At 49.3% G+C, this 14,839-nt stretch overlaps 2 protein-coding genes across 2 annotated transcripts; one reads left to right on the top strand and one right to left on the bottom strand.

Annotated features, from left to right (window-relative positions):
• Positions 1–5,722: 5,722 nt before the first annotated feature.
• Positions 5,723–6,181, top strand: RNASE13 (ribonuclease A family member 13 (inactive); the record flags this gene model as incomplete). Its single annotated transcript, XM_084240229.1, has 1 exon — positions 5,723–6,181. The coding sequence occupies one exon, from the start codon at positions 5,723–5,725 to the stop codon at positions 6,179–6,181; it is 459 nt and encodes a 152-aa protein (XP_084096355.1).
• Positions 6,182–8,521: 2,340 nt separating this feature from the next.
• TPPP2 (tubulin polymerization promoting protein family member 2) lies at positions 8,522–10,383 on the bottom strand (the record flags this gene model as incomplete). Its single annotated transcript, XM_084240228.1, has 3 exons — positions 10,148–10,383; positions 9,766–9,919; positions 8,522–8,710 (listed from the first exon to the last, which is right to left on the bottom strand). Exons 1-3 carry the CDS (start codon positions 10,318–10,320, stop codon positions 8,522–8,524), a joined length of 516 nt encoding a protein of 171 aa, XP_084096354.1. The 5' UTR covers positions 10,321–10,383.
• Between the last annotated feature and the right edge of the window lie 4,456 nt (positions 10,384–14,839).

Below are 14,839 nucleotides of genomic sequence, written 5' to 3'. Positions count from 1 at the left end.
TACAGGCCAGAGGAGCAGGGGGTGAGAGGATTCACCAGAGACAGAGTGGGGAGCAGAACAGGTAAATTGACTGAGACACACTGCTGAGGGGAGCAGCGGGGAGACAGGAGAGGTCTGCTGTGCCATGTTGGTAGCTCCCCGGCTGGGGATCGAACCCGTGCTGCAGAGGCTGTGGACTGCTTCTTAGTGCTGTGCCTAACCCCTTGCGCCACCAGGGAGGCCCTCCATTTCATTCTTAACTGTTCTTGAGCCCCATCGGCAGATCCCAGGAGCAAGTTTCCACATGCAAGGAAAATGTTTTCTGACTTCTCACTCTCCCAATTCAGAGGAATCTTTCTCACCTCTAAATCCTACAGTACTTACTCTCTTCAAAATGTGTGATTTTCTTCCTTGACTCATTTGTTATCATTCTATGTGTCTCATTTTTCTCCATTTTAGACCATCAATGCCTAGAAGACAAAGACCTCCTGTTGTGTTTCCTTTGACCCTCCCATAGGAAATAGCACAGGGCCTGGGATCTAGGTGATTTTGATTAATTTCTGGGTGAACAGACATTTTTTCTGCCCCTGAAGGATGCCAGTTCTAGGTGGGATCTCCCGCAACCCACGGTGTTGGTTAGCAACTGATTGAGAAATTGATGATGCGGCTACTGGACTTCAGCCCTGGCGTGGAGGTGAGGCTATGACAAGGTTGTGATGGTTGAAGCAATCCTTTGGGTTCAAGGACAACCCAGTAATTGTCCATGACACAGTATGCTGTTGGAGAGATTTGAGCTGGACAGGACAAAAGTGATGCCACTGAGATTGTGGTGAGCTCACTTGGGGCAAAATCTTGGGGTTTCCTTCAATAATAGGGAATTATCCCTCTACCTGCCACCCTTGCCAGTTGTCCTACACATTCTTACCTTGAGGAGGGGAGGAGAGAATATGCAGATGATGACGTACAAGGGCCTCTTTATAGGAAAAAAATCTCAAAGTTGTTTCAGTGGTAAATTATCAGTATTCCTTTTGCTGGTAGAAGAACCAGTTGCTCCATTATAAACAAAATCTCACAAAAATATTTTCAAGTTCCAGATATTTACCAACCCTTTCGATACATAAGGTATAAGTAAGTCTGCCTTTGTTAGGGAATCTGATTCTTTCGTGAGGCCAGAGTTTCTCAACCTTGGTACTATTTACATTTTGATGTGGATGAGCCTTTGCTTGGGGGCTATTTTGTGCACTCTCAGGTGGTGAGCAGCATCCCTGGCCTCTTCCCACTAGATGTCAATAGCACCTGCCTCCAGACAAGATGAAATTCCCTCTTATTGAGAACCTATTGAGTTGCTCCATTATAAACAAATGAGGCATATGACCTTGAGCAAGGCCTTTCTTGAAACTTAGTTCCTTTGTCTGTCAGGTAGCTTTTTCAAATGTAAAGTCCAGTGTAAGAGGGTAACAATTCCTCACATCTCAGGCTCAGGGAGCAGATGAATCCATGAGAAGGATGTCAGAATGGAAGAAGCAATTCTATGGATCTGCACTTCCTGGGTAGGGATTTCAAGACCAGACCAGTGGGGTTGCAGTTTGGAACCTGAAGGCGTGTCACATGCTCAGCGCTTTTCCTGTTGGCGGGTTCAGTGCCTGTAACATATGGTCACTTGTGTGTCTTTCCCCAATTGACTTAAAAATGTCCTCTGGACCAGAATGGTCTTTTTACCTTTATATTTCCCCCAACATTTGCCATAGTGTTTTTCAAAAAAATATTTTAAAATAATCGAAACGAATGGCTAACACAGAAGGCTTCATGAATATGAACTGAAGACAGATGTTAGGGGTGTTTAGTTGGCAGAGCAAGGTGATGGGGAGGGCATTTGGCTCCCTTTAGGAATAAATGATCACTCAAAAGATATTGAGGCAGGGGGAGTGAGTTGTAGAACCTAGGAGACCATACCCATTCATCTATAGAATGGTTAATGGTTAAGGGGCCTCCCTGTTGGCGCACGGGGTTAAGCACTGCATTGTGAAGCAATCTGCAGCCTCTGCAGCATGAGTTCGATCCCCAGCTGGCCAGGAAGCAACCCATATGGCGAGGCAGACCTCTCCTGACTTGCCCACTGCTCCCCTCAGCAGTGTACTTTGGTCAGTCTGCCTGTTCTGTTTCCCACACTGTCTCTGGTGAATCCTCTCACCCCCATACCTCTGGCCTGTACCCCATGCATAAATAAGTAAATCTTTTTAAAAAAATTTTTAAAGTCACTTTCATGCTGACCATCTCATTTCATTTTTTCGGTCTCATGAGGTATGGAGGATATTAGCCCCATTTTTTTGTAGATTTATTTATTTATTTATACAAGCACCAGGTATAGTCAGAAACGCGGGAGGGTGAGAGAATTCACCAGAGCGGGGAAAAGAACAGGTAGACCGATGAAACACACTGCTGAGGGGAGCAGCGGGCGGCAGGAGAGGTCTGCGCGCCATGTGGGACCCTCACTGGTGGCCGGGGAGCTAACCAGCACTGCAGAGGCTGCGGGCAGCCTCGCAGCCCAGCGCTCAACCGCTGCACCATCAGGGGAGGCCCTATTAGCCCCATTTTTAAAAAAAGATTTATTTATGCATACAAGAACTGGGGTACATACAGACCAAAGGTGTGGGGGGTAAGAGGATTCACCAGAGACAGAGTGGGGAGCAGAATAGGGGGATCTACTGAAATACACTGCTGAGGGGAGCAGCAGTGCCATGATCTGCTGTGCCATGTGGGTAGCTTCCTGGCTGGGGATCGAACTCGTGCTACAGTGGCTGTCGACAGCCTGATAGCATTGTGTATTTAACCCGTGAGCCACTAGGGAGGCTCCTTATCCAACATGAAGTCCTGAACGCTTTCCTGTCTTCCTGTCAACCAGTTCTGGTCCGTAACTGTGTGTGCAGAGGTGAGCGGTAATGGTGGATAGTGAAGAGTGAAGAGGAAGAACAAGAGGCATGAAAAGTCCCTTTCTTTTTTCAGGGATGCTGCAGTCTCGAGTGAATAGGGACGAGGTGGCCAGATTTGAGTGGGGACCACAAAGTGGCAAGCTTTCTCAAAACAAATATTTGAGTCAGCTGCTCTGCAGGGTCCGGCACCACCCTGCATGAACTCCCACTCTGTGTTGGCTTGTAGCTCAGCCTGGAAGATACAAATGAAGCACCTGCTTGTGTGGGCTTTACCCTCACTTGCTTGGCTGTGCACACTTCCGTGGGGAGGTTTTCCAAACAGAGGCTTCCTCAACAGGAGCTCTGGCTGAGTCTCCTATGAGTTAGCACAGGGGAATTGATGGGGGCGAGCGGGAGAAGAAGTAGAGCTGCATTCCAGGAAGAGGACACAGCATGAACAAGCACATGGAGGTGGGCGGGGGCACAAAGGGGGAAGCAGGCAGGGCTAGAGATGAAGACATGGCAGTGAGGAGAAGGGCAGATCATGGAAGGCCTTTTGTTCCATAAGGTGGAGAACCTTACTGAAGTTGGAGAGTGACTGTCCAGGAGAAGGGAGAATCTGAGCAGGGAGGAAATAGATATAGAAGGGATGGGGTCAGGAAAGGCTTTTGATAAGATTGTCAGAAGTGCGGGCCTCCCTGGTGGTGCAAGGGGTTGATGCAACCTATGAAGCTATCCGCAGCCACTGCAGCACGAGTTTCGATCCCCAGCCAGGGAGCTACCCACATGGCACAGCAGACCTGTCCTGACTCGCCTGCTGCTCCCCTCAGCAGTGTATTTCAGTCAATCTGCCTGTTCTGCTCTCCACTCTGTCTCTGGTGAATCCTCTTACCCACCCCCACACCTCTGGCCTGTACCCCAACTCTTGTATGCATAAATAAATCAAACTTAAAAAAAAAAAGATTGTCAGAATTGCATAATTGATGGGCTACGCCTGCCACACTCACCATGTGCCAACCACTGGGCTAATAGCAATGGATATACACCCTAGTGAACCCAATACTGCTGAGAGGTATAAATTATCATTCTCATTAACAGATGAAGAAATTGAAGCTGACAATGGCTTGGGAAACTTAGATTGACGGTACAGTCTGTAGGTCCTAGAGACGGGACCAATTCCTAATTTGTTTTACCCAAAAGTCATGATCTTCACCACAATACAGCACTGCCTGTCAACAGGAGGGGTTGGGAAGAGACAGGGGTCTAGGATGACTCTCCTGTTTCTTGCAGAGGTGACTGAAGAAATCGAGAGAACACAGGAGGAGAAGCAAGTTGTGGGAAAGATGGATTCGGTTTTAGACTCCAGCTTGTACTGTCAGAAAGAGCAAGTCTAGTGGGGCTGTAAATGAGGAACACAAATCTCTCTCTAAGCACTGTCCTGGCCCCACCATCTGCAGAGCTCATTGGTCTTAGGGCACTTGGGGTTCTGCCTTCTGACTCCTCTCTTTTGGGTGTGGAAGGTAGGCTCTCTGAAGAGAACACCTTCAACCTGGGCCACACACTGAAGGGAGGCCAGGCTGAGATGACTGTGACCAGCAGGCTCTGGGCAACCAACTCTTCGCCTCCGGTGAAGGGGAAGGTGGGGGTGAAAAAGAGAGTTCTGAGCCGGGTCCTTTCCCCAACATGACAAATCAACAAACAATAGCAAGAGGGTGATAGGCAAGGCTCAGGTGGCCACAGCTCCTAAAGCCCAGGCTTTTCTGTCTAATCCCACCTGACAAGTTTGAACCTTCAGGGTCAGCATCTACAGATTCTCAGGATCTATGTGACAGGGCCTGAGGTCAGAGGTAAGGGGCAATGTGACAGGTATTGGAATGAAGTTGGTACCTGGGAGGTCATTGGGGAGGTCTTTCTCAAGTCTGTCACAGCCCCCCTAAACTTGAATCTAAAACTAAAGCACAAACTAGAATCTAAAACTGAAGCATCCTATGGAAGGCCCTTGAGTAGGTGGCCTCCTGGAGCCCGTAAGTGGGATGACAGTGTGGCAGACCCTGATCCCTGAGGGTTAGGAAAAAGCTGCACTGTGTTCCTCACAAACACAACATACAGTGCTTTTCACTCACCTCTCCGTGGGAGCAGGGCCTGCGGCCCAGAGAGAACATCAAAGAGAGTCTAGGAACTCCTGGTCTTCTGGCAAGGAGGTTGGAACTAAGTGTTCTGAAGACACCAGGAGGAGGAGACCAGGTAGCAGTGTATCTCTTCTCCCGCACGTCCAGCCTCCTCAGCACAGGGCCTCCTCAGGATCAGGGGACACTCCATTCTCCCAAACTGCTCTTTGTCCAGAAACCATTCTAGTCTGTTCTTCCTTTGAACTGTCTTTGGTCTCAGGTAAGAATCCCTGCCCATGCCCAGTTCATCTTCCAGTGCCTATGCTTCCTCTGGAGCAGTTAGAGAATTGGAGCTCCGCAGCTCCTTCTGCTCCTCTGTATTTTTACCATAAGGGTTGACTAGGGCCAGGGATAGTTGGGAAGAGTTTCTTACCTAACAAGCAGCTGCAGCTCCTATCTGTAACTATTGCAGCTTGTGGACTGAATGAAGCTGAGACCCCGTGGTGGACCAAGGGAATGGGGGGCATGGCTAGGGGAACTTGGGAGCGTGTTTTCTCTCTGGACATGAAAACTTGGGCTGGATGCTCTCTGAGATAGACACAGTTCAGCTTTTAGAGTGTGGGGGAGGACACACAGGGAAGGCTGGGTGGACACTAGAGTCTCCCGGAGGGACAGATGGTCACTCTAGGCTCACCTCTGCCTCCAAACACTCTACCAGCAGGAGGAATGACACCAGTGGTGGCCTGGATCCTGTCCCTCCAGCTTGTTCTAGGGCCAACTCTGGTCATGGACATCAATATGCGGAAAGCTGTTAAGAACTTCCGTGCCTTAAACATCGACTATCCCAGAGTGGAAAACCTGAAGAATAGCAAAGCCTACTGTAATATTCTGATGTCCTATGTACGGGGTACAATGCAAAGCTGGTTTTGCCCAAAGGTTCATTATTGGATACATGCTCCTTGGAAAGACATCCGGCCATTGTGCAAGCACAGTGACAGCTTCTGTGAGAATTACAATGCATTTTGTATATTCACCCAGGAATCCTTTCCAGTCACAACCTGCTCTGTGACCAACGAGCAGCCCGCCAGCTGCAACTACAATACCTCCCTATCCAACCAGAGGCTTTGCCTGCTCTGTTCTGCAAAGGATGAGGCTGAACCCATAGGTATCTTTGGTACCCTTTAAGGGAGGTTAGCATTCTAAACCACTCCCTACTGCCACCACAGACCAGCCTCTCCCACTAAACTCTGATTCTTGGCTCAAGCCTGCCTCCCTTACTTCAGAGGCAGGCAATTCCCTTCCCAGACCAGGAAGGTAGGAGAAACGTCCAGAACCTTGGTCGCCATGCAGAGTTTTACTGTCTTCTAGGCTCTTTCCAACTTGTTTACCTCCCTGTCCTCTACCCCCTCCCTCCCTCTTCCACAGACAGTCTTACCCACCCAAGAAGCTGACTGTGTCCAGTTGGCAGTGACTGTCCATCGACAGGGCCAGATTCTGAATCCTGGATGGAGGCCCAGAGCCTCAGCTCACACCATGGCAACAGGCACCCTGCTTAGTGTCTCAGCTCCCCACCCCCACCAGCCTTTCCTGTCCAGTCTTCCCCATTTACCCTACAGCTCCCTCCACTCACTCACCAACACGGTGGGTGTCTCTGGCCAGAAGAACCTCCCTGACTCCCTTCTGCTCATTTCAGCCTCGCCTCCCTGCAACCCTTTCAATTCCCAGTCTGCTCCTTTCTATGAAATCATTGATTTTCTCTTCATGTAAGCTGTCCTGGCTGCCCTCCTGCTATCTGGAGCCCAGGGCCATGTCTCCCCCACACCCCAGGCTTCTGTAGTCACCTGTCCTCTTCTCTCTGACCTTTCATCTTTCTCACTTTGGCCCTCTGGAATGTCAAGCTAGAACTTCTCTGACCTATTCCTCTCCTCTTTCCTTTCCTAAGGCTCCTCCTGACAAACCCCCAACTCGAGGAGTTTCCACTAACAAGGCAGGGGTGAGGTGGGTAGTTGGAGAAAATTTAAAACCACATCTGAGTTTTGTAGGACATAACCATTGGAAATTGGGTGAAAGGTACACGGATCCTTCTGTACTGTTTTTGCATCTTTTTGTGAATTTATAATCATGTCAAAATTAAAAATCAAAAGCACATCAGAGTCAGTTCTGATTTCATTCCTTTTCCTTCAATGCACTGGAGCTCTTATTCACAGAGTTCTGGAGGCCGCCCATTCTGGCCGCCTCCCTGGGCTACCCCTAGCCGTCCATACGATCTTCTGAGCAAGTGGACCATGATGAAGGTAGCTGGGTGGATTCTGCAAATGGATTTTCCCTTTTCCTTGGCTCGAGAACAAACTCATAACAGGAGTCAGGCTAAGTAGGTCCTTGGTTCACCCTGAGCTGGTTTCTACTGTACCCCAACAAAACCTGCATTGCAACAGAGCAGGAAGGTACAGGGTCTAGTTGGTGGTATCTGAGTCACATTATATCAAATTGGGAGTTGCTACTCCCTTTTGGGAGGTAGAGGGGGTGGATACCACACGTAACAAACACCTTTGCCTCCACATCTGGTTGGTTCATCTCGCATCTGCAAATATGCTCTTTAGCCCTGTTCCTAGAAGCAGTTTTTTTTTTTTAACGTTTCTTTTTTTTTTTAAATACTTGTTTTTTTTAACATTTATTTATTTAATAGAGGCATGTTTTTATTTATTTAATTTGTTTGTTTTGTTTATACAAGCACTGGGTACAGTCAGAAGCGCGAGAGGGTGAGAGAATTCACCAGAGCCAGAGCAGGGAGCAGAGCAGGCAGAAGGACTGAAGAACACTGCTGAGGGGAGCAGCGGGCGGCAGGAGAGGTCTGCGCGCCATCTGGGACCCTCCTCTGGTGGCCGGGGAGCAGCCGGGGATCGAACCAGCGCCGCAGAGGCCGCGGGCAGCTTTGCAACCCAGCACTCAACCACTGTGCCACCGGGGAGGCCCTCTTTTTTTTTTTTTTAATAGAGGCATGCTTTATTTATTTATTTATTTGTTTGTTTGTTTTGTTTATACATGCACTGGGTACAGTCAGAAGCACGGGAGGGTGAGAGAATTCACCAGAGCCAGAGCGGGGAACAGAGCAGGCAGAAGGACCGAAGTACACTGCTGAGGGGAGCAGCGGGCGGCAGGAGAGGTCTGCGCGCCATCTGGGACCCTCCTCTGGTGGCCGGGGAGCAGCCGGGGATCGAACCAGCGCCGCAGAGGCTGCGGGCAGCTTCGCAACCCAGCGCTCAACCGCTGCGCCACAGGGGAGGCCCCCCTAGAAGCAGTTGTTGAAGGGAGAATGCTAATGTAATGCTTTGGGGCTAAGTAGGGTAAAGGGTATAGAGCTAGAAACTTGACTCTGTGGCTTCCCCTCCCTATGGGCCCATCTGTCCCTAACCCTGTAGAAGTCAGAGCCCATTAGCTGCTCCACACACAGATGTTTATTGTCCCCCAAGCTCTCTGATGTTAAAGACAAGGATCACGCTTGAGAGGCTAAGATGAGACTACTCCTTACTTGTCAGTCTTCTTATCATAGGTGCCAGCACCCTTGTAGCCACTCACATAACCTGACTTGTCAGTCACATCTTCCCGTCCAGCCAGGCCTTTGCCCTTGCCACTCTCATCAAAGCGCTCCTTGTGGGTGCCGGTGTACTTGCTGGTGTCTGTCAGCCGTCTTACTCCGCCCACGGTGGTGGCTTTCTGCAAGGCAGAGCACACTGGATGAGCGCTTCCTTCCCCTAGACCGTCCCGCCCCTCCTCTAAAGATGGCCTTTGCTCTGGCTAGTGCTCAGAACTCCTGTTCTACCCTTGGCGCGACGCTGCTTTCTTAGGGCCCAGATGTAACTGTGGGCAGGGACTGTGACAAGAGCCGCCCACTCAGGAGGAAGCAGCAGTCTCTGCTGTACGGGAATGAGTGGGGTCCATGTGGGTTTTCCTGCTTCCAGAGGAGTTTGTCTGACTAGGCTGCAGCCAGATAACTTCAACTCTGGACCCCACAGCAGGGTCCCTCCTGCTGGGAAGGCCTTACTTGAACTCTAGATTTTAGCAGATGGGGCAGAGAAGGACCAAAGGGTGAGCGGGAGGCAGGAAGTCAGAGATTCAAGCTTATATTAAATCAGGAGGCCGGGGCGTGGGGGGGAGGGGTGTGGGGGGAAATGATGACCCTCCACAGCCATCAGGCCCTAGTTGCCTGGCTTGGGTACTGGAGACTTAGAATGAACTAAATTTCACTATTAAGATACTTTTGGGGGCCTCCCTGGTGGCGCAGCGGTTGAGCGCTGGGTTGTGAAGCTGCCTGCAGCCTCTGCAGCACCGGTTCGATCCCCGGCTGCTCCCCGGCCACCAGGCGAGGGTCCCACATGGCACACAGACCTCTCCTGCCGCCCACTGCTCCCCCCAGCAGTGTACTTCGTCACTCTCTCTGTTCTACTCTCCGCTCTGGCTCTGGTGAATTCTCTCACCCTCCCGCACCTCTGACTGTACCCAATGCTTGTATGTATAAATACATAAATAAATCTTTGAAAAACAAAAAAAAAGATACTTTTGGACCTTTGACAAGTCACTTCCAGGTTCCTTGTCTGGAATCTAGGCCACAGTTTCCTCATCTCTGAAATGACTAGATGATCTCTAAGTCTGTTCCCAAACCAACTGTGCACCAGACACTTTCTGTCTTGTCTCCCTGGAGGGAGGGGTTAGGGGTGTCGGAGGGTTGTAGGAGGAGCTGCAGGGGTTTAGGGATGAAGGAGGTCACTCACAGTGACACCACTGGTAGCGGGGTCCTTGCCCTCCATGAGTTTGTAAATTTCCTCCAGGGCTTCATCTGGGTTTTTCCCCTTAAACCGCTTCTGGCCCAGTTCCTTCATTGCCTCCTGGAACTGCTGAAATGTGATGGTCCGCGCATTTTTGGCCCTGGTGGTGAGATAGAAATCCAGGAACTCTAGAACATGAACTCTACCTTCCAGTGCCCAGCCCTTCCCTTCCCCAGACCTGGCCTCTTGACACTGTGTGTCTTGAGGACAGGTGATCACTTGGTGCCAGGGGCCCAGGAGACCCCCTGCAGACGTCGCCCACATGAGCACTTCTGTGTCTCACAACCCTGTTTTCTCACCACCCCTTCTCCCATCTTTCATCCCTCACTTGACTTTGCTGAATACAATGTCCACATCAGTGGAGGTGACCATCTTGCCATCCATGATGCCACAGTCTTTGCACAACTTGGAGAAGTTCTTGTTGTTCATTTCATTGCCACTGCTTGACGAGTCTCCGAAAACGGCAAACCGCTGGAATGTTTTAACTGCTTCTGATGCCATGGTCAACAGGAGGTGGAGGAGGACAGTAGGGGGGGAGACTTGGGGGTGAGGGAGGAGGGGAAAGGAGGACTAAGGAGTGAGAAGGATGGGGGTTAAGACAAAACCAGAATCAGCAATGGAACCAAGCCCTCTCTTCCCTGTTGCTCTCTCCCTTCTTCCTCCTCACTCCATCCACCCACCGTTCCCAGCACAGAGAGACTAGTGTGGGTGCTTCATACCGAATAATCACCCCACCACCACTTTTAGATACCTAAAGGTGTCTGGATGGTGTCTGACCCCTCTTAACCTTTATATGTGTGTGCAGATAAGTGGGAGTCAGCTGGCTGGAAAGACTATATAAGAGAAAGGGGAACAGAGGGAAGCTTCTGTGATCTCAGCAGTGCCTATGTGACATCACTCCACTCTTCGCAAAGCACTAGTCTTGTGGGGAGGACTGATCCTCCAGTTGATCGAATTTCCCTCACCATTCCAGCACAGCCTGACCCAGGCCTCTAGGTTCTGCTTAAATTGCCTTATGCTCTGCTCCACAGCAGAAGCTGAGGAGAGCCCAGGGAGGGGATAAATGAAATGGGTCGACATCAGTCCAATGTTCCCTTTCTTTCTGGTCCCCAGGTCTGGGGGAGTGACGAACATGGAAAATCTCAATGGCTTTGGCAGACCAACCTCAATGGGAAATTTATTATTATTATTATTATTTGTTAAAGACTTATTTATTTATGCATACAAGAACAGGGCACAGGCCAGAGGTGTGAGGGGTGAGAGGATTCAGCAGAGACAGAGTGGGGAACAGAACGGGCAGACTGACTGAAATACACTGCTGAGGGGAGCAGAGGGCGAGACAGGAGAGGTCTGCTGCACCATGTGGGTTGCTCCCTGGCCTGGGATCGAACTCTTGCTGCAGTGGCTGCCATTAGTTTCATAGGTTGCCTCTTAAACCCTTGCCAGGGAGGCCCTCAATGGGAACTTTAAAGGGCTCCCAAAGTTGGATCCAAGAAGGGAAGAGCAGGGACCCCGAAGTGTGACAGATCTGGGTGGGACAGGGTGAAACACGTCAGACTAAGGGTGTCTCAGACTCTGAAACTCTTCCAGATACTTTTGTGTGCAGGTCAAGTATATTCCTCAGGGGCTTTCCTGTGGCTTTCTTTCTTTCTTTCTTTCTTTCTTTCTTTCTTTCTTTCTTTCTTTCTTTCTTTCTTTCTTTCTTCTCTCTCTCTCTCTCTCTCTCTCTCTCTCTCTCTCTCTCTCTCTCTCTCTCTTTCTTTCTCTCTTTCTTTTTTTCTTTCTTTCTTTCTAAGATTTATTTTTATTTGGGCCTCCCCGGTGGCGCAGTGGGTTGAATGCAGGGCTGTGAAGCTGTCCACAGCCTCTGCAGTGCAGGTTCGATTCCCGGTCGGCCAGGGAGACACCCACATGGCGTGGCAGACCTCTCCTGTAGTGCCTGCTGCTCCCGTCAGCAGTTCTTGTGGTCTGTTTGCCTGTTCTGCTCCCTACTCTGTCTCTGGTGAATCCTCTCACCCTCCTATGCCTCTGGCCTGTACCCCAGCTCTTGTATAAAAATAAATAAATCTTTACAGTTTTTTAAAAAAGATTTATTTTTATATATTTATGCATACAGGAAATGGGGTATAGGCCAGAAGTGTGGAGGTGAGAGGATTCACCAGAGACAGAGCAGGGAGCAGAACCGGCAGAGCCACTGAAATACACTGCTGAGGGGAGCAGCAGGGAGAGGTCTGCTGTTCCATGTGGGCCAGCTCCCTGGCCAGGGATGGAAAGAACCCCATGCTGCAGTGGCTGGAGACAGCTTGATAGTGCTGAAAAAAAAATTTTTTTAAAGACTTATTTATTTATACAAGAACCGGGTTACAGGCCAGATTTGCAGGAGGGTGAGAGGATTCACCAGAGACAGAGCGAGGAACAAAACAGGCAGACTGACGAAATATACTGCTGAAGGGAGCAGCAGGTGAGACAGGAGAGGTCTGCTTCGTCATGTGGGACCCTCGCTGGCTGGCTGGGAATCAAACCGGCGCTGCAGAGGCTGTGGACAGCTTCATAGCGCGGTGCCCAACTGCCTGTGCCAATAAGGGAGGTCCCTGCTGAAATTTTAAACCCTGCACCACCAGGGAGGCCCCACCTTTTCGCCTTTTCTCTGGCCAAAAGTTATATTGACGGATGAACTTCAGGGATCCTAAAATAGATCAACGAGGTTGGTGACTTCTGGCCCCTTTCCATCTAATTAGACATCAGTTCCTATAAATATTTTTCTCTTACCTTACAAATTTATTTATTTATTTCCATTTCTACTACTCTTCACTCATTCAGGTCCTTAATATATCTAGATGATTATCCTGGCTTTAAAGTCGAATGCTTCACCACGACCTCTCCTGCAATCCAGCTCTATCCCCTCCCCCTCCCCTTCAGATTTTCACCAAACTATCTTTTCTCCACTACTCCTGCTCAAGAACACTCTAGGATCTTTAGTGCCAAACCTTTTTTTCTGTCATTCAAGGACCTGCACACTTGGCCCCAATCTACCTTATCAAACATCAAAATTATTCTTCACCTGGGGCCATAATAGCCTAATCACTATTCGAGCCAGAGACTAGCTGGTAGTAGAAAGAGCACAGCCTTGGAGTGGAATGGACTTGGATGGGACTTTGAATACTAAATATGTCATTTACTGGCTGGATGGCCTTGTCACGAAACATCTCGGAGCTTCAAATTTCTCATCTGTATATGAGGACAATAATACTTGTAGTACTGGGGGATAATAAGTAGGGAGTACCTTGTGCATAATAACTATTATTCAATTCTTCAAAGCAATGTGTGTATTTCTGCCCCCAATCTTTACCCCCTGCTTGCTCTCTGCATGGTAGAATGCCCCTCCCTCCCACTTGGTGGAGTGGTTCACACTAGGAACAAAACCTGTTTTCTCCTCTGAATTATACCTAGATAATGGTTCCTAGCCTGTGGGCTGTAGTTTTTTGGCATGAGGGTTTCTGCATTATTGTAAGGGTCCCTGGAATCCATTCATACACAGAAGATTGATCACTGAGTTAAGTAGCATGCTTTGTACATGTAGGTGTTACTATATACATCGTCGCTATAATTGTCAGAACACTACACAAACTTATTTGAAAGTATTGCTGAATTCATGGTGTGTCTCTATCAGAAGATAATAAAACCATAATGTGGGAGTGGAAACCTCCAGTCTCCCACTTGAGAAGGGTGAGGAAACTATTGCTATAAGACTCATTGTCTAGGGACCTCCCTGGTGGCGCAAGGGGTTAAGCACCATACTATGAAGCAGTGCGTAGCCTCTGTAGCACGAGTTCGATCCCTGGCCAGCAGCGAGAAACCCACATAGCAAGGCAGACCTCTCCTGTCTTGCCTGCTGCTCCCTTCAGCAGTGTGCTTCATCAGTCTGCCTGTTCTGCTCCCCGCTCTGTCTCTGGTGAATCCTCTCACCCCCTGCATTTCTGGCCTGTACCCCAGCTCTTGTATGCATAAATAAATAAATAAATATTTTTTAAAAGACTCATTGTCTAAATAGTCACATCCACAATTTTCCTTAATTTTTCTAATTTTGTCTCTCCCTCAACTACTTGACCATAAGCTTCTAGAGAGGGGTCTGACCAGACTTCACATTATACAGTGGCTTGTACATTGCAGGTAATTAAAACTGTTACTTAATTGAAGGTATAGTTTGAAGCTGCTTCTGGACCAAGAGAACTAAGGGAGCTTATCTTTGTTTTGGGTGGCTTTTACCACGGCTAGGCTAGGACCCATCCTGCCGTGGAGGAACCCTATCTTAAGGTAGAAGCAACCCCATTTCTGCCTGCAACAAATTGAGACCCTTAGTCCTAGGAAGCAAAAGGATCCCAGTGGAAATTTCCCACCTCCTGCCTGCCCAGAGCCCCTGCCCTGTGTAGGCCCCTTATCAGGTTCCCCCTGAGTCATCCTGACCCAGAGCCGAATTTAGATGCTGGAACCTCCAGGTCCTTCCCTCCCCCATTCCAAGCAAGACTACTTTAGATACATCAGAGGAGGCTTCAGGCAAAACTTGTCACTCCAAGGCCCCTCTCCCTTTCTTCCAGTGGGACTGGTGAGACCTCTCTTCTGTCATTAGATATGATCTTAATTCCAGGAGGCCTTTCCTTTTTCAGGAGACTATTAAACTGGCAATCGGAGGGGAGAGAGGACTAGGTGAGGTGCCAGCTTCTGTGCTAGTTTCTAGAGAAATATTATGAAAGGAGTGGGTGAGGGGAGAGAGGAAAATTTGGGTGCTCCAACTGAGGGACATAGAGAGGGTCCTTTAGATTTGGGGGTGTTGAAAGTTGAGCTTGATTCTGACCAGTGCTCCTGCTCTTGGTCACCTCCTCCCTCTTGGCCCCTCCTTCTTTCCAATAGACCCTGCCAAGTGGGGATGAAAGGGGCATTGATATTCCTTGGATGGCAGGGGGGTTGTGGGTGGTGAGGGTGGTAGTTCCCAGGCAGAAGGGGGAGGAAACTTTGGGGGTCT

The sequence above is a fragment of the Talpa europaea genome, assembly GCF_964194135.1.
Source record: "Talpa europaea genome assembly, chromosome: 8".
In the NCBI taxonomy this organism is placed as follows: Eukaryota; Metazoa; Chordata; class Mammalia; order Eulipotyphla; family Talpidae; genus Talpa; species Talpa europaea.
This window is presented reverse-complemented; position numbering and strand designations above follow the sequence as displayed.